The 20,403-nt window shown below is 42.7% G+C and overlaps 1 protein-coding gene across 3 annotated transcripts in view; it reads right to left on the reverse strand.

The window, feature by feature from the left end:
* Positions 1-402: 402 nt before the first annotated feature.
* The window catches only part of LOC119964616 (inaD-like protein), a 391,845-nt gene continuing 371,844 nt past the window's right edge, over positions 403-20,403 (reverse strand). For all 3 annotated transcript variants that reach the window (XM_038794319.1, XM_038794317.1, XM_038794318.1), the window contains exons 43-45: positions 6,564-6,667; positions 4,688-4,811; positions 403-1,871 (exon numbers count right to left, since the gene is read on the reverse strand). In XM_038794319.1, coding sequence (XP_038650247.1) covers positions 1,725-1,871; positions 4,688-4,811; positions 6,564-6,667 — 375 coding nt within the window. In that variant the 3' untranslated portion in view covers positions 403-1,724. The remainder of the gene's footprint in view (positions 1,872-4,687; positions 4,812-6,563; positions 6,668-20,403) is intronic.

Here is a 20,403-nt window from a genome sequence, read left to right on the forward strand (position 1 = left end):
AAATGTGGCACTGGTATATGCTGTAGCGGTTTGAATAAGTGTTAGAAACATCTTACCCTAACCTCTTACTTGAAGTCTACTCTGAGAAAAATGCTGGAGCATGTCATAATTGGTAACTTCCTTAATCTGTGATTTCTGCACAATGAGCTCTTAATTTTAAGCAATTCATTGTGAATTTCACAAATTGAGATACAAAGGTAATCGAGGAATGTTGTGATGTGTTATCACGACATGCATGCCATTATTTTTTTGTTTTTTTTAAAAAATGTTTTTAAAAATTTTTATAAATTTTTTTTTTTTTTTAATTTAGATTACCCAATTATTTTTTTCAATTAAGGGGCAATTTAGCGTGGCCAATCCACCTACTCTGCACATTTTTTGGGTTGTGGGGGCGAAACCCACGCAGACACGGGGAGAATGTGCAAACTCCACACGGACAGTGATCGAGAGCCGGGATCGAACCTGGGACCTCAGTTCCGTGAGGCGGTTGTGCTAACCACTAGGCCACCGTGCTGCCCCATGCATGCCATTATAACTGCAGGTCCGACTACGCCATCTCATGCATACTGGCCAGGATTCTGGTGGTCTTGTTAAGTGTACATTTTTCTGATTTTTAAAGGATAACTTGGGTCTCCCCCTCCCTGAACTCCTCCGTTAGGGACAACCCACATTCCTTATTTATCTTTGCCAAGATTCATAAAATTTGACTCCCACTCTATGATGGTGATGAAATTCCCACTTGCTTCAGAAGGGAATCAGTGTCGAGAACTGCTAGTGAGGCACGGAAGACATAACTCCCGGACTCTCGCTCTCTGCAGGGGTGGACAGTTCGCTTCTCATTCCAGCCCACACACATCTTTATATTCTTGGCTTAAAATCAGGCAACAAGAGTCCACTTCGGCTAAATTTTACAAACAAAAAATAAGTTGTTTCTGAGTGATTTCATCGTTTCATACTACCAACCTTCAATACCTGTGGAAAAATTTAATTTCCTTGTGAAACATGGACAGAAGTCAAAAGGTTGAGTGCACACATGAAAAACTAATGCTTGACATGCAAGATATTTTCTCTAAACATTGGTAAATGTTATATTAAGGTCCACAATTTTTTTGTTGTTGTGTGGAACTAAAGAAGTTTTCATACTTATATAGTGCAAATTAGACAATCATTGTAAATATATGTTTTTAAAAAATCCATAAAAACTAAAAAGACGTTGGAAGCAGAAGCAGAATCAATGAAATAAATGGTTTAACAGACAAAATATATAAAAAAATAAAATCAGTGGAATGAAAATCAGATGGATTCTGTAAAGAGTGGTTGATCAGTTCAGCCAGATTACTGCCCATGTGATGAAGACTAAAATCTACCCCTATGTATCCAAAGTCAGACTCAGGCACTACAGATCCAGAAATTTACTATAGTTACATGGTAAGCTTAAATATGAGAGCACTTAGTGAGATTTGTCAAGAAGCTGCAGCTGGATAAGATCAATAGGAGGATTTTTTTTACAAATCAATGCACAGTGATTGACGCATAGTAATTTTGTTTGTTCTCTTTTAACATACCAATATTGGTTATTAAAATAATGAGTTAAAAGGGAATTGGGTCTAAAGTCTGAAAATCAATCTCAGTTGAATGACATTCCTGCGTTTGGCAATGTGACATAATTTCTTGGCAGAATTTAAACAGAGATGCCACTATTAATCATGGCCACATTGTTATATTCACGACAGCACTGTTAACGTTACAGTTCCTTTTTGCCGTTTAAGGATAGCAACAGCCTGTTCATGAGTGACACCTTCCAGACTTTCTCCGTTTACAGCTAAAATTTGATCTCCTCGTTTTAATCGGCTGTCATCTGTCGCTGCTCCCTGCAAAAGGACAAGAATTTACAAATTCAATTGGACCCAGGTGGCTGACAGTTGAGAATAATTTTCTTTTGCACATTTTGGTTTGTATCTCTGAACCAGCACATTTCTATTCTTTCAGAGGCCGTGCTAATATATACTTCAGTATTCTGAAATCAATTTTATCCAATTACTTTGAGTGCACTTTTGGTCAGCCAGCATGAATTGGCAACTGTTATTCGGAATCTTTAATGAAGATTACATGATGCAACATAACCAAAATGAGATCCATTTTAAAAGAATCAGCTCCTCTGTCCTGGTGATTTAGTGCACTGCCCAGCTGGTATGAAAATGTGTCGACGAGAGAATGTTCTCAGTACAATCCATGAGCGAGCTGATCTCGTCAGGGGAGCAATTGAGGTGTTAAACCTGTGCTCATAACTTATGAACTAAAAAAACCTTCTGAGTTCTGTCCAGTATAACCAGTGCAGGCAAAGCTAGGTCTTCAGTCCATGGTCAAATAGCCTTCTGACACCTGCTATTGCGAACACTAGGTAAACTAGGTGGTTGCCTCGGGTGGGAAAATCTGGGGGATGGCAAAAGACTGCAGGCTTTTAAAAAATCAGAACTAAAAACTGTCTGGAAACCCATAAAGCTGCCCAAGGTCAAAAACAGCAGTTCCTGCTCTGTCAGTTTCTGACAGTTGTTGAGAGCAGGAATTGACTGACTGCAGAGTTGTGATTGGAGGAGTTATTGCTGCTACTCTTCCAATTATGGATTTGGTCTCTCTAGGTTCAGTGAGTTTTAATTATGTTTCAAGGAGTTCTGTTGACAGCATCTCATAACACACAGCACTTGGACATGTTGGAAAAGTTGAACGAATGCAGTTACATATTAGCAGCTTGGAGGAAGCTGGAATCAAGCCTGGAGGAGAAATAAATTCAAGGTAAAAATCTCTATTTTGGGGGCAATGAATAACCAATAAATCGGTAGCGATTAGCATACCATGCCAGTGCAGTTAGAAGAAGTGAGAGAGAGAATTGGAACATGACACAACCACAAGCATAGAAAGACCCTATAAGCGCGAAGGGAAACAGATACATAAACAGGGACAAACAGGCAACGCACCATAGGAAGAAAAATAAAACAGAGAAAGACAGCCGGACAGCGAGACATAAAGGGGAAGACAGAGGGAGAGAGAGACCAAGAGTAAGAGAGGGATAGAAGGAAGGAAAAGTATAGAACAACTCCACAAAGACAGGACAAGAAATCACCACATGAAACAAGGACTTCTGTAAAGACAGCTCGATTCCTTCATTACCAGATTATTGGAGAAAGAAAATGAATGGATATAACTTCCTCAGAGTGGCAATCAGTGGCGGATTGCCACTCTGTCGTGACTTCCCAGCACTTGAATAGTAAAGTGGCTGTCTCACCCAACCTTCCTAAGTCAGGCCAAGTGGGACTGAGTAAGCGATTGCGTCCCCGGCTCCAGTAGAAGAAGCTGCGGAACAAAGGAGGACAAGCCCTTTTTCACGGCACCAGTCTGGGGGGCGTCGGGAAAAGTGGTTGGGTTGGATTTGGGGAGTTGTTTGTCAGGTCAGGGGGTTCTTGGTTAAGTTGGAGGGGTCTTGGTCGGGTTGTTGGGGGGGTGGTCTTGGTCAGGTTGGGGGTTCGGGCTGGGTCATGTGGGGAGTTGGAGGAGGGTCGGGTGGAGCTTGGGGAATACAGTGGGGTGGGGGTTGGGGACGTGTCTCCTCGGGGATCGGTGGTGTTGAGGGAGGTTGTACGTGCAGTGTTTAGTCTGGGTATTTAAAATAGTTATTCTGAAGTTAAAAGTGCTTTTTTTCCTTCTAATTCTTTCAGAGTAACTGAGTGTAAAACTGGCAGAACCATCCAAAGTTAGTGATTTAAATCACTTGATCAGATGGTTCCAAACCCAGCACAATGGTCCAGGGGAAGTTAGCCCTTCTGGACAATTACTGGGTCAACCCTTACATGGGAACTTTGGTATCCTCAAATCAGATACTGGGGAACCAATTGTTTAACAACATTTGAATTGTGCATGAAAATATATTAACACTGGGGAAAAAATGGCAGGGATTACTTTGTCTGGATTTGCATCTTCCTGTCTCCCCTCACCCAAGTGTTGGTGAACAATCACAAAAGTGAAATTAATTCAAATTAATATTTCATTCACAAATTTAAATAATGACATTCGGATAATGGAGGCTGGAAATGCTGAAACATTGCTGAAACAAAAGGACTTCACTTCAGGCAAACTTTTACGCACAAAGTAAACTACTTCAAAACAAAGTTTATGGCACAAAACATTCAACTCATAATGGAATCCTACAATTCTGTACTCTAAACATCTTTGAAAAAAACGTACTCCTTCACCAACCCAGCACACATGCTAATCTCCACAGTGGATGGGGCGGCACAGCGGTTAGCACTGCTGCCTCACAGTGCCAGGGAACCTTGTTCAATTCCGGCCTTGGATCACTGTCAGTGTGGAGTTTGCACATTTTCCCCATGTCTGCTTGGGTTTTGTCCGGGTGCTCCGGTTTCCTCCCATAATCCAAAAATGTGCGGATTAGGTCGATTGGCCATGTAAATTTGCCCCTTAGTGTCAAGGGCTGTGAAGATTAAGTTATGGGGATAGGATGGGGTGGACAGGGGCGTGGACATGCGGGGGGGGGGGGGGTGCGGTCAGTGCAGATTTGATGGGCTGAATGGCCTCCTTCTGCACTGCAGGGATTCTATGATTCTAACTGTTGCTCACTTCTGATGCAATGTTGAATACCACTTTGAAAATCTATCATGAATTATATAATTACCTTGGCAAACACTGTTTTAACGTAGATTGGCAGATCTCCATGAGGGCTTCCATGTCCTCCAACAATACTGAACCCTAGTCCATCCGCTCCTTTCTCTAAAGTTATGTTTATATGCTGTGGATGTCTGATGATGAAAGTACAGTTTATTCATAATGTTTGTGTACACTCTGTAATTTTTATTGTTGGAGTACTATACATGAAATTAGATATTTTAACAAATGTAAAATAGGAACAAAACCTCAAAAATAAAGCATTACATTCTTCACTAATAGTAAACAGATAATTTAAAAGAATCAAGCTTTTTGCTTTGAAACTCAGAATATACACTGATGGGTCACTGTGGCATTACTCAAAGACATACTATTAGTGAATAAGAAGTTAAGATATTATGTAAAGCACCATATTTGTAATATTAATGGAAAAACTAGATAATCCAATTTTTTGTGCATCATTTTGTGCCTTTCCTATTTTGGTTTCACATTTGAATATAACAATTTTGTGGTCATTTTTATCCTTAAGTTTTGCTTAATTTTTTTTTTAAATGTTGGGATTAACTCAATTTATTTTTTAATTTAAACCTTTACCTCATTGAGATATTGCTGCTTGTATTACAAGCTGCTTTACTTATCTTGTAAAAAGCTATTTTAATTTGTGTGCCATTTATATCTCTGATCCTTCTTTTGTTATTGCCCTTCCTATTTGTCGGCCCATTTGAAAATTTGATCAGGAAAGTCTTGTGCATTAATGGGTTTTGTGTGATATTAAAGACTACTGTCACGTACCTCAAGCTTCCACTGCCTGGGGCTGAAATTGGGAGGTGTGTTCATGAAACAAATGGTACAACTATAAATTGGTAATTTACATACTTTGTTTGAGACTGATATCTATGGCTAAAGGCCAGGAGTTAATATAATCTATAGAAATAAACTGCCTACGATGGAGGCAAGTTCAATCAAGACACTCAAGAGGCACTTGGATTGTTATCTGAGAAAGAAGAATGTGCAAGGCTACATGGAGAAAGAAGGCAGGGAAGTGGCACAAGGTAAATTGCTCCGGTGGTGTGCTGGCACAAAAACGATGGGCCAAATGGTCTCTGCCTCTACTGTGACAATTCCTTAATTCTGTGATTTTAATGAGCTTGGCTATGTTGATAGATTCTTGCCTTTGGATCAGAAGCTTGTAGATTCAAGTTAAGTTAATATTTCAATGCAGCGCTTTTGGATAACAGGTTAAATGCCCCGTTTGTCTGTTTTGCGGGTTCAGATAATGTAATGGAACTATTCAGAGACCAGGGAGTTGGTCTGGTGACCTAGGCAACTTTCTTACTCCAACCAATGCACCAAAATTTGGCAATTCGTTTCACTTTTCCTAATTTATGACAATGACTTCAAAAAAAGCTGTCAAGCTTTTTGGAATGTCTTGAGGTTGTGAAGGGTTCTATATAAATGCCTTTTCATTTTAAAAAATTCATTTATGGGAGGTGGGCATCACTGGCTTGGCCAGCATTTATTGCCCATTCCTAGTTGCCCTTGGGAAGGTGGCGGTGAGCTGCCTTGTTTTGTCACAAACTCTATTCTGTTGCCATCAATGGTTTTCCATTCAGGTGCAAGGAGGTAACTAGGGAGACTAGGTAACAAGAAAAAAATTAAAATAATTTTATGTACTTAATTATAAGTACTGCACAGTTTGTGTACTCTGTTTCTTGCGCAACGGCAAAATTATGTACACATGACAGAAATTAATTTAATGAAACATTGTGGAAAATTTGTAAAAGCCAGAATTTGTGCTTGCATGCAGAGCCAATTATAACTCCCATCTTTCAGCATAGAATGTTACACATATCAACAGGGTCTGAGTTGATTGGCCTCATACTTACTCTGACTCTTCTGGCCGATTGTCGGAGGGTGAGCTCAAGTTGGAACTATTTGATATATTTTCAAGCTGGCTTGCGATAGCAGTGATATTTGTGTCAGCTATGACCTGAAGGCAAACCAAAAGGACTCAAGTTAGTTGAAAAATGAAAAGACAAATTACCGAAAAAGGCGGATAAAAAGTGCCATCTAAAGGAAATATTTTATAGTTTAAATTAGATTATTCTTGGCATCTTAAGTCAACTTGTAAGACCATATGTACCAGAAAATCATGAATTGGACACCAAGGGCTACCTGCCACTTACATGTGTTCACTGCCACAGAAATTTAAAAAGGAGATTTAAATTTATGAGTTACGATGCCAGCTAATGGATGGAACCTGGCTTGATAGACCCTAACTGTTCTTTTGTTCAGAAACGTGGAACATAGTCACAAGAGAATTTATTCAGCAAGAAAAGATGAACTATATTATACTGCTGCTTCACCCCAACAATTCCTCTACAGATACATATACAAATTCATAAATATAACATAAGTTACAAAATCTATTCTAGACGCTAATGTTCACAGTAAGTATACAGTCTACGTAAATGAATAGGTGAACTGCAGTCGGACACACTCTAAAACCAAGTTTCTATGGATTTCGCATCAACTCCCAAGATACTTGTCACACTGTGAGCCAAGCAGTCCCACTGAAAGCCTGTGTTTCTCATGAGGGCCTCCAATCTCCATGTTTGAAGAACTCGCCTTGGAGTTCTCTCACAAAGACATTCACTCAGACGTCTCCAACAATGATACACTTCCAGGGTTTCAACCTCTCTTTCCAAGCTTCCTTTCCCCAGATCTCCAAGTGAATTCAAGCTGCACCTTCCACGCACACTCCCAGATAGTCAGCTGTGCCAAGCAGAGCACCACTGCTCCAAAGGCCCTTAGGAAGTAGTCACCAACCTTCGGCTATCCCTTCAGATATACTTGCTTCTCAAAAGTCCGCTTTGTTAAAAGTTTTCTCCCTGCAGCTCGGTCTCTTTAATTTGGTAAGAAGTCTAACAACACCAGGTAAAAGTCCAACAGGTTTGTTTCGAATCACTAGCTTTCAGAGCACTGCTCCATCCTCAGTTGAATGAAGAGGTAGGTTCCAGAAACATATTTATAGACAAAGTCAAAGATGCAAGACAAAGGTGATTAAGTCCTTACAGGTCCAAACGGAGCAACTGGAGAGAGGGATATTCACAGGTTAACGAGGTGTGAATTGTCTCAAGCCAGGGAAGTTGGTAGGATTTTGCAAGGCCAGGCCAGATGGTGGAGGGTGAATATAATGCGACATGAATCCAAGGTCCCAGTTGAGGCCGTACTCATGTGTGCGAAACTTGGCTATAAGTTTCTGCTCGGCGATTCTGCGTTGTTGCGCGTCCTGAAGGCCACCTTGGAGAATGCTTATCCGAAGATCAGAGGCTGAATCATGGTCATCCTTGCATGTGTGCTGCCCATTCCATCTCGCGGGCCCATATACCTTTTGGGGACATGGGGGTGGGGTTGAGGGGGAGGTGCAGTTATTGGGATGGTGATGGGTCACTCACTGGGTAAGCTGCCCTATAAAGACGGCCTCACACTTCTGGCCCTGTTCCCTGAGGGTGACCCCAGGTGGAAGGTCCAATTGTCCATCCAACACCCACATCCTACTACCAACCTAACACAACCAAATCCCCCCCCACCCCCCCCCCCCCCCCCTCCCCCACACACCGCGGTACTCCAGCACTTTCCCTGGGGGATGGACAGGCAAGGGTCCTATCACTTCCTCCTCCCTCGGGATGTTCGATGACCCCCAGGCTAATCCATGGGACAGAGGTGAGGCCAGAGAGAGCACCAGAGGCTCCACCATCAGTCAGGGCCTCGATGCCCTCAACCATGAAACACAAGGGGCTGGATTCTTCAGATTTCTGGTTTAGCACGCCGGCGGGATGCTCCGTTTCGCTGGCTGGTCAATGGGGTTTCTCATTCTGGGGCAGTCCCATGCCGTCAGAAAACCCCCGGGCTGCCGGCAAAATGGAACATCCCGATGGCGGAGAATCCAGCCCATGGACTGGGACATGTCCCTCAGTGAGTGTGACATGTGCCACTGTGCTCGGTCATGCCCCTCAGCGCCTTGGTTATGTCCCTCTGTGACTGGCCAAGGACAGTCAGCGCCTGGCCAATGCTCGCGACGCCCTCAACCATGACCCTTTGTGATTGGGCCATGCTCTGGACTGTCACAGCAATGTCCGTGTGGGTCCGGTATATGGCTGCCTGTGACTGGGCTCCCCTGTCCTGAGCCTCAGCCATCGACCGCAAAGTGTGCCCCAAGCTTGGATGTCTTGACTCATGGCTGTGAATTTCTCATCCAAAGCTTCCACCGGGGATGCCACCAATTCGGTGTTGGCCTGGGTGCCACGCATTGTTGGCACAATCTCCTGTATCTGAGGGCAACTGTGCCTGCAGGCACTGGAATGTTGCTGACACCCCCTCCTGTAGCCCCATTTCCACCAGTGATGGGTTCATTCTTTCCAGAAGCGCAATATCTTTCTGGACTACAGCTAATTGCTGGGTTCGGAAGGTCCTCCGACTAAACTAAAACCATTTGCACTTACTGAGTCCGTATCCTTCCATTCCTACCCTGGAATGAGAGTGTGTGGGGAGTCAAGTGCTTATAACAGCTCCAGCTCATCAAGCTCCCCAGCGCAAATTCCAGCCCCAACGAATCCAGCTGACACAGCTGACAATTAGACTTGCTCTAGATTCAGGTGGGCAGACTACTGCAAATTATCAAATCCTGATTTGCTCTGGAACTAGTACCACCAACGGTAACGCGAACCCCATGCAATTCAGTCCTGGTGTCAACAGTCAATCTCCCAAACTGAGAATTCCACCCTCTGTCTTTACATTGCCAAAACCGGCTCTCCCATTCTGAGTGCAAAATCTCTGGCCTAAGAAAATATAGATCTATGATTTACTTGGCATGATAAATAAATCAATTTTGTCAATATGGATGTAGGAAGCCAGTAAACTAATAGTATTTCCTGTGAGCTAAATTACAGAAATAATACAAGGAAAGGTTTTTAATTGATCCTCCTTGAAGCATATCAATTTTTTCACATTGAATGTAGCCAGCAAAAAGCTTGCTTTGCACATTGATTGGAAGTCCCTTAATTTCTCTTGAGTATTTTTATATTTACCAAATTATACTAAAGGTAGACCAATCACAATGACTATTAAGTATCAATAATTTCTTCACCCCATGTTACCCGAGTACTTACCCAAAATGTTCAAGGACTAAAATAAATTCACCAGAAATTCTTTAATTTGGATTCCTTATTTAAGAGAGAATTCAATTTCCTATTAAACAAATGTAGCAATTTCTTATCTTAGACCCAGAGGCTAAAAGTTTCCTTTAAACAGACATAAAAAAAGAATATATATCTCCCCATCTCTTCCATCAAGCGTTTAATTACCCATCTTAGTATAGCTTTTTGTCAATTTAGATTTCTATGAAGTGCCCTGGAATGTTACTGTGTTAAAGGCAAAGTGTCTATTCTATTCAATTAAATTCAATTTCACTTTATTGTCCTTACATAAATTCATTTGGGGCACATTGACGCTATTCTGTCAGTTGGAAGAAGTTCAGGAAAGGTTTACCAGACTAATACCTGGAATGGGTGAGTTGTCTTATGAGGAAAGTTTGGACAGGCTAGGCTTATGTCCGCTGGAATTTAGAAGAATAGGAGGCAGCTCAACTGAAACATAAAATACTGAAGGATCTTGAAAGGGTGGATGTGGAGTGGATATTTCCTTTTGTGGGAGAACTTAGAACTCGGGGTCACTGTTTAAAATTAAGGGTTGCCCATTTAATAGATGAAGTTAAAAAAAAAATCTCAGAAGGTCATGAGTCTTTGGAACTCTCCTCCTGAAAAGATGGCGGAAGCAGAGTCTTTGAATATTTTGAAGACAAAGCTGGATGGATTCTTGGTAAGTAAAGGGCTGATAGGTTATCTGGGGTTAGCAGAATGCAGATTGGAGGTTATCATATCACCCATGATCTTATCAAATGGCAGAGCAGACTTGAGGGGCTGAATTGACTACTCCTGCTCCTTGTTTGTATGTTAGGAGTTGGAGGTGGGGTGGGAAATACAGCACTTACTCCGCAAACAGAGTATATTTTAAGAATTTCTATGAAAAGCAAAAAAAACTGAGCAACCTCACTTGATAGTGTGAGGTGATTTCTCCAGTAAAATGCACAATACAAATTGATAATTTTGCTACATACTAATGATATGCATAAAATCAATCCCTGTCACTTAATGGGCGGCATGGTAGCACAGTGGGCAGCACTTTTGCTTCACAGCGCCAGGGTCTCAGATTCGATTCCCGGCTTGTCTGACTGTGCGGAGTCTGCACATTCTCCCAGTGTCTGGGTAGGTTTCCGCCAGGTGCTCCGGTTTCCTCCCACAAGCCCCGAAAGACGTGCTGTTATGTAATTTGGACATTCTGAATTCTCCCTCCGTGTACCCGAAAAGGCGCCGGAATGCGGTGACTAGGGGCTTTTCACAGTAACTTTATTGCAGTGTTAATGTAAGCCTACTTGTGACAATTAAGATTATTTAAAAAAAAATAGAAATGGAGTCTCCAGGCAAAATAATTTACATGCTGGCCAGGAATAATTGTGCCATTATTTGCGGCCTGCTAAAGCCACAACATAAATGCAAGTTGTTGATTCTGTTATATCAATAACATCATGGTTAGGAACAACTTATTTATAACAGCATGTCCCTTCTGCTATTCACAACGGGCAAGTTACAGTTTGCCCCCAAATAGCCTGTATTTGCAAACCTCAAAACAGTGTCCAACATTAGATGCTATTCTGTAATTGGACAATATTTGCTAAATAATCCTCAGTATGCCAAGAAATATGTTGACAGCCAATTTAAGATTGTCAGATGGGCTCGCAGTGTGGCGCATTTGCATGTACTGGAAGCTACATATATTAATACACTGGGCCCTGTTCTTTGCAGACACAAATGTTTCAGCTGAACAAAATAAGTGACAGATATTCGCTGGGTAATTCCTCAGGGCAATGCCTTGGCCAAGCAGAATCCAAGCAGCCTGGTTGAAATTTGAAACAATGCTTGGCAGTTAACTGTCTGACACAATCAACTGGTGCATGCTCCATGGTAACGTCTCTATCCATCAGAGTCAACTTGCCAACCAATCAGTACTCTCTTCTCATATGGTATAAATGTGTTGATTTCATGAGAATGTAAGAAGCAGGAGTAGGTAATTTAGCCCCTAGAGCCCGCTCCACCATTCAATAAGATCATGGCTGATCTGCCAATCTCAACCTCAACTCCACTTTCCTGCTTGTCCTCCATAATCTTTCAACCCATTAATAATTAAAAATCTGTCAATCTCCTCTTTAAATAAACTCAATGTCCCAACATCTACCACACTCTGGGATAGTGAATTCCACAGATTCATGACTCTTTGAGAGAAGTGATTTCTTCTAATCTGCTACCCCTTATTCTAAAACTATGACCTCTCATTCTAGATTGACCCACAAGAGGAAGCATTTGCTCTACATCTACTTTGTTAATATATTTTATCATCTTGTATACCTCAGTTAGATGTCCTCTCATTCTTCTAACCTCAAGAGAGTATAGGCCTAAACTGGTCAATTTTGCTTTATAAGACATTGCATTGTATTCTTGCGATGGTTCTGATGAATGAAAGATGAAAAGCTTTGACAAAAATGTCTCTTCTTTCAGCAACACTCAAGTTCTGTACTACCACAGGACTTTGTGATTTATTAGTTGTCCAGTGTTAATAATTGACACTTTCATAGTAAAATTGCAATAATTGGACAGCAAATTGCATTGCAGCAGTATATTTGTTGTGCAGTGTCAACCACAACAAATCACTTCAATCCTATTTGTAGTTAACAGGTCCATGGATATGTGATAAGGTAAGTATATATTAACTATTTTATGGCTATTATTTCATCAATATTTGACATTGTTGTGTCTGCAACTAATATAGTGGGCTGTATCTTCAGAGCTCCAGGGTGCCGTGTCGTGGATGCGCTGGGGAACCCCGCCTCCACCCGGATGTTCCGCAATTGCCCGGGAAATGCAAACTTCCCAAGGGCAGTTGCCTTGCACTGGGACCCATCTGAAAATACAATTTAAATACAAACTTCAGATGGTTTCAACTTGGTTACATCAATAGTTATCCACAACAGATTAGAAGGAATAAAGCCTAACTTCTGGGTAGTGGACAGACACAGACCACGCCACCAAGAGACTCCCCTATTCCCCCTTCTCCCTCCTCCCGACTACTCCCCATCAAAGGTCTCACAGATCCCTCTGACCCCCCAGGGATTGCCCTTCCCATCCCCAAAGGGCTACACCTCCCAGTGGAAACTCCCCAATCCAGGGGATTTCCCCATTCCGCTGCCACCCATCCCTCCCACCACACCCCACCTTGCCAGGCCCAAATCTCACACCCACAACTCCCAAGGTTGCCACCCTCCAGGCTTAACCCAACCGACTCACCCCCCCCCCCCCCAGACTGACTAACTTCACCTCCAACAGCAGGGCCTAACCCAACCCCCCTCCCACCAAACCCTGACCCGAACCCCAGATACCTTCCCCTTCCCCCACCACTCTCCAGAGGCCTAGCCTGGAGATGCCCTTTTCTTACCTAGACTGAGTTGGAAGGTAGGGGGAGATAGGATGAAAAAAATTGTCAGGTAAACAAAACCTGAATTGCTGGCCTTGCGGAGGGTGAATGCATCCTTGTCGTGTGCGAGGTTAAGCCTCTCCAGTTTAAAGTGGTGCACAGGGCCCACATGACAGTGGCGAGGATGAGCAAGTTTTTTTGAGGGGGTGGAAGATAGGTGTGGGTGGTGTGTGGGAGGGCCTGCAAATCACATCCACATGCTCTGGGTGGATCCATGATTGAGGAGTTTCTAGCAGGGATTCTCAGATGTTATATCCGAGGTTCTGCGTGTGGCAGTGGCCCTGAGTCAGGAGATGCCGATATTTGGAATGTCGGAACACGGCGGGGAGGGGGGGGGGGGGTTGTGTGTGTGTGCATGGGTAAGGGGGCAAAAATGGGGAATGCGGGGTGTGGCTGAGGGTCAGTGTCTGGGGGGGGGGACTAAAGGATTGTGCTTGTTTGTTCGGTTGGTGTGATGTAGTTTAGATATTATGTATATTCATATTTTTGTTGAAAAGCCTTAAATAGAAATATTTTTTAAAAACTTGAGTTGCCTCTCCCAGGAGGTTCAGGGCCATACATTCAAGTTCTCTACAGACTTTGCAGAGGTGACTTACCTAAATAAAATTAAAAGTAATATCTCATTTGGGGCAGCTTCCACCATAAATGCTGCTTGATGATAAGTGGGCTGAAGCTACCACAACAATGGGCTGAATTATACCGTGGGGTTTGGGACCCCGATCCCAAACCAAATGTAGATCCAGAACCCATGCTTGCCAGCAGCGGGATCAGCTTGGTGAGTTTTCCAGATCCAACCTCCCAATTGGCAGCTGTCTTACCCAGTGTCCAATTAAGAACAGCCGGCGAACTCCTAATGCTGATGACTAATTAGAGGGCTGGCAGCCCTGAAGTCTCAGCGCTGCCTTTGGGAAAGATGGGTGCTGTAGAGACAGGCAAGTAGAAATCATAAATACAATAAATTGAGGATAGTTGAAGGCAAAAGGTAAATTCATTTACAGGATGTGGGCATCACTGGTTAGACCAGAATTTATTGCCCATCCCTAATTGCCCTTCAGAAGGTGGTGGTGAGTTGCGTTCTTGAACCCCGCCACAGCCCTTGAGGTGTAGGAACTGTGCTGTTCAGGAGGGTGTTACACGATTTTGTCCCAGCGACAAGAATGGCGATATATTTCCAAGTCAGGGTGGTGAGTGACTTTGAGGGAACCGCCAGGTGGTGGGGTTCCCAGGTACCTGCTCTTCTTGTCCTTTGAGATGCTGGTGGTCGTGGATCTGGAATGTGCTGTCCAAGGAACCGTGGCTAGTCACTGCAGTGCATCTTTTAGATGTTACAGCTGTCACTGTTCTTCAGTGGTGGAGGGTTTGAATGTTTGTGGAAGGGAGAGCAATCAAGGGGCTGCTTTGTCATCCATGGCATCAAACTTCTGGAGTGTTGTTGGAGCCGCACTCATCCAGACCAATTGGAGAGAAACACCCCCGTAGGGAGAATGTTGAGGCTGCCTGTGCTGCCTGAACCTCGTTTGGACAACAGAGCCACTAGCTCTGATGTACCTCTGAGTTGCTCCACCTCCACAAAGCTGATATCCTCCTCAGAGTACAGGAAGCCACACCGCCATGGGCAAATGCTTGCGCCCCACTCACCAGCCACTTGTTGTAATTATGCAATTTGGCCCGTCTCCAATTTATGCTGGGGAATTTCTCCTGTGGTGGGACTGTGTCAGGGAATAATTTGATATGGATCCCCCTCGTCCCAATCTCCATCCCCACTACCCAAGAGCCAGAAAATTCAGGTACTTTTAGACTACAAACCCATCTCAGATTTTGCATTTATAAAACAGATGTGCAATGGTAGCACAGTGATTAGCACTTTTGCTTCACAGCGCCAGGGACCCAGGTTCGATTCCTGGCTTGGGTCACTGTCTGTATGAGTCTGCACATTCTCCCAATGCCGGTGTGGGTTTCCTCTGAGTGCTCCTGTTTCCTCCCACAAGTCCCAAAAGACATGCTGTTAGGTGAATTGCACATTCTGAATTCTCCCTCAGAATACCCAAACAGGCACCGGAGTGTGGCGACTCGGAGCTTTGCACAGTGAATTCATTGCAGTATTTATGTAAGTCTACTTGTGGCACTAATAAAAGATTATCATTATATATTAACATCAGTGGCGCTCTATACAGTATTATCAAATGAATTTCACAGTGCCTGAAGTAATAATAAAACAAGTTTACACAGTAATTATAAATGTGACTTTAAGGTGGTTTTCCATGACTGATCTTGCACAGCTGCGCCACTTACAAGCTACATTTACAGTTTTCCCCAATGTTCAGCTGAAGATCCACAAAGGGCAGAAATGCAAAACTCTTGTCAGTGCCAGCGCTTTATTCCAGTGGCATGGGAAACCAATCTCCTAAAAGTGGCTCTCCATCATATTCGAGGCACTGGTACCACTGGTTTCTACTACATTGGTACTACCAGAACTGTAGTAAGTGCAGCCGCAGGTACCCTGCCACAGCATAACTTCTTCACATCACTTACCCAAAATCATCTTGTATTGTATCATTCTTTCCTCTCTCCATAATTACTGAGCGCAATTCTTTTTTGGACTAACACCATGGGCTTGCACTCACTCAGTGGTTTTGCAATTACATGTGTACATAATAACATATTCTCTGGGGTTGACTCTGAGATCACTATCAATTAATCATAGCTATTTTATTTTGATATGTGGTTAGAGATAAAGAAGAATGTATTCCTTTAACTGCTTCGAAAGAGCACCGAGCAGGAAATGATTAAGCAGATACGCTTCAGAGTGGCATTGTACTACAAATAGCAACATCAAACTTACCTTATTCTGGTTCCTAAAATATGAACAAAGTTTAAATCTTTCAACCCTTCTATTATCATCGCTCTCTGACATTATTGTTTATTCCACCTGTTTCACTGAACTTGAAATACAAATGGATGTGAGATAATATATGGTAGGCAGAGCATCATAAAGAATCCATAATAATTATATAGACCACATGAGTGAAGTGTTTGTAGTTTAGAAAAATCAGCAGGCACACAAGTAAGTTACTGCAAGATGCATTAATCTTTACAATATACCCATTAAACTACCATGGTATTATTCACAAAGGGACTTCACGGGTAATGAAGCAAATTAAACAGGAGCATAAGATGAGCCATAGTGGGACAGTTGGAGGTGTAATCAAAGGCTTGGTCAAAAATAATGTTTTTAAAGGTTGAGTGAAAATGAAGAAGTGGAAGGGGTTAGGAGTCCTTAAACAATATGAGACGTGACTGAAGGCTATTCGGCCAATGGGATAAAGGAAGGACATGATGATAAAAGGCCAGGGTTGGGCCAATGGACGCAGGAGCGGGTACATGGCTGGAGGAAGTTGCTGAGATTGGGTGGGTCAAGGATGTAGAAGGACTTTCAATTCAATACAAAGATGATGGTGAGTGGGAGTTAATGCAGAGGAGGATAGGTTTTTGGAGTATGGAACATGGGAGAGCAAGAAATAGAGCATTGGTAAAATTGAGTTTAGCGATAACTACAATCTGGATAAATGTAGCGGTGAGTGTAAGGTGGGGGGAACAGTGGCCAATTTTGCTGATGTGGGAGTAAGCAATCTTGGTGATGGATAAATTGTGGGATGTTAACAGGGCACCAAAGTTTCACTGGAGTGCAGAAAAAGGTCTGGGTTGGAAGCAGAGCTTGTCAAGTGCTGAAAACAGGGGCAGAATTCTCAGGTCCCCAGCTGCGTGTTTTCTGGCCACGCGCCGTTCACTGGCAGCGGGATTCTATCTTCTCAGTGCTTGTCAATGGGATTTCCCACTGCAACCACCCATGCCACCGGGAAACCCACGGGCGGGGGTGCGCTGCCGGTGAAAAATGTGAATTGCAACGACCAGAGAATTCCTCCCAATACCTTTGGTCTTTTCGAACTGATGACAGAATATTTTCCACATGATTCATGCGCTATATACGGTGTACCTTAAAAGATATTTTCTTTGTTATTTATACAAAATTTTATAAGCAAAATATGAAAGTCAAATATGAGCGCAAATTTTATGCTATGACAGAATCAAATGCAATTAACATTGATGGGTTTAACTGAGAAATTTTTTTATTTTATGCCTTATTTATTTTTGCTTTCTGGAATATGATTCCCCAAGAGACGGACTGCAATAGATTGCAAAGAATTAGTATGTAAAGGGTAAAAATGCATCCCAATGGGTGAAGCAGACCCTTTTAGCAGATCTGTTGTGGTTTGGACATAACACAGTCAATAAACACCCTCAGCCTTTCCTTATCTCATTACTACACCTGCTATACAAACAGATTAAATCATGCAATGAGCAAGCAAGCCTACAGACACTGGGTTTAGAGGGTGGTAATTGCTCCCTCGAGACCCTAATCTTTAGTTAACACAGCATTTTTAAACTCTTTTAACATCCTATTGAAGACAGGCAGATAATCAACCTACATTCTTGTCATTTGCATGAATAAATGCATTATCTGACCTTCTGGTTTAGGATAGGGCTAAAAAGCTGATAACAAATACATGTTGTTAACTAATGACAAGCTACTGTGGATTATCTATGCAATACATACACTTAAGAACAATTCTAGAAAATTTCTAAATGCTACACAAACACTCTTGATTAAAGTTGTGTAAAAATTTGACCGTAGCTTTGCTCTAAAGACCTGATGGAACGTTACATTTGTGTTTCTCAGCAGCTTTGTTCATCTAACCTTATACTAATATGCTAACATCAGTAGGCCCCTTTTCCCGAAGAGTTTCAGTAATGTGTAAAATGTATCTTTTTCCTACTAGCCTCTCTTGCTCATTAAGCAATGCTAAGGTGTTACATTATGGATATCAATGAATCAATTAGAGCGGCATGAGGTGCCACATCATTCTGTATTAGACAGGGAAGAGAGTTTTGTGCATGCATGATTATACCTCTGAAAACTCTCCTTACCTGTCCAATTGCTGGCTGAGATTTAATACCAGTTAAGAATGGTAGCGTTCAGTTGTGTAACACAAGTAATGTTGCGGAGAATAATATGACAGCAGTGGAAAGTAGATGTTATTTGCGCAGAGTGATAAAAATATAAATGACCTCTTACTGGGAAACATGTAACTTTTTTGGATGGGTGAGCCAAGATGCCCTAAATACCATTTGTATCTATCATCTACCTCTTCCCAACTTCTGCTGCTCTTTCTCTCTCCCATTCACTTTCCTCCTTATCCTATCCCCCCTCCCCAACTCTCCTGCCTCCATCTTCCACCAGTTTGACTCCCTCTCTCTCTGTCTTTTGCTTTTTCTACTTTTCATCCTATTTTTGTTCTTTCATGGGACGTGGACATCGCTGGCTGGGCTAGCATTTACTGCCAATCCCTAATTGTCCTTGAGGGTGAATTAAAGAGTCAACCACATTGCTGTGGGTCTGGAGTCACACATAGGCCAGATTAGGTAAGGACAGCAGATTTCCTTCTCTAAAGGACATTAGCGAACCAGATGGGTTTTTATGGCAATTATTTCATGGTCATCATTAGACTTTTAATTCCTTTTTTATTGAATTCAAATGTTACCATCTGCCATGGTGGGATTTGAATTTGGGTACCAAGAGCATTATCTTGATTCTCTAGATGCATGAGTCCAGTGACAATACCACTATGCCACTGCCTTCCCAAAATCCTTGCCTTCTCCCATCCTCTTTCTTCGCACATAACTTATTTATTCCTTTAATTTCACTGCTTTTCAGTCTGCCTTTTTATCATCTGGTTGAAAAGCTTCAATGCTGCTTTCCCTACTCACAGGCCTTGGAAGGTTCAAATAGACCTAGGATGGCTGGACATCTCCACTTACAAGCCTGTTAAAATTGTGTGACAACTGTACGAAGTGGATGGCAAAAGCAACTCTTTCACCGCTCATGGCAAAATTTGGGATTTAAAATGCTTTGCCATGCAAAGCTCAATTTCACGGAGGGGAGGGAGGGAGGAGCTTAATGTAAATTATTTCAATAGGAATAGCGGTTATGTCAAAATTCATCCGCAGCTTGGTAGCTCAGTATGAGCACTACATGCAGTAATTTAAGAGCATGCCTTGTGCTTTGTGGAAATCACCGCCCACAGAGTACATTGTGCAGTGTTGTAACAGGGTCCTACCAAATTGAAACAGTGCTCCGTTGTCACAAATGTTCTGATTGAGGCTCTGCAGACTGGATTTCACACGAGAACAGTTCATTTTGTCTGAATTTGTCATGGTTGTGAATCAAATTGATACGGCCATAAGGCAGTGCTTGACAGCCTCATTGCTCCCATGCAGATTTTTGGGATTGCAGAATGAGTGCCCAGCAAGAGGGAGATGGTTTCAACTTGCAACAATGTACAATTTGTCTCTGACTGTGATGCTGCATCTCAAATATCCAACAATTCTCACCCACATATTCCCCTGCATCAATGGTTATGGTACCTTACATGGCAATCTGTATACGCAGCACAAGGAGGTACTGGGCCACATTCAATCTTTCAAGCAGACACTGATACACAAATAGTGAACAAACTCACTTCTTCCAGTTGTTAGAAATTAGAAGGTACAAAATGGATGGAAGTATATGCCCCTCCCCCACCATGGCAGAATGGGAGGAGGTGGGAGAGCATAAAACAGCGTAGGATAGCAAGGATGCTATGTCCAATGCCTACCTGCCTCTGTTGGTCTGGCATTTTGCCAATGGTGAAAATCAGATGTCCCACCCACTCTTGGGTCAATTATGGCTGCTTAAGTGGTTAATGGTCACTTAAGGGCCTCTTCCTGTTGCAGTTGGTATTTGTCAGAAGCAGATTATCACTGGCACTTAGAGAGGACACTCAGTAAAATCTGGCAAACTCTCTGCAAGCTATGGAGGGGGCAAAAGGGCCACCCATCCTGATTGGGCATCATATGGTCTACAGAGGACCCTGAAGTTTCAAGGGCCACCTCCGTTGGAAGGTCCCCTGCTCCGTACACAACTGCCCCCTTGTGGTGGTATGGATATGAGCACTGCCATTGGTGCAGCGCACTGGCTTCCCA

This window comes from Scyliorhinus canicula, chromosome 4 (assembly GCF_902713615.1).
Source record: "Scyliorhinus canicula chromosome 4, sScyCan1.1, whole genome shotgun sequence".
NCBI classification, from domain to species: domain Eukaryota; kingdom Metazoa; phylum Chordata; class Chondrichthyes; order Carcharhiniformes; family Scyliorhinidae; genus Scyliorhinus; species Scyliorhinus canicula.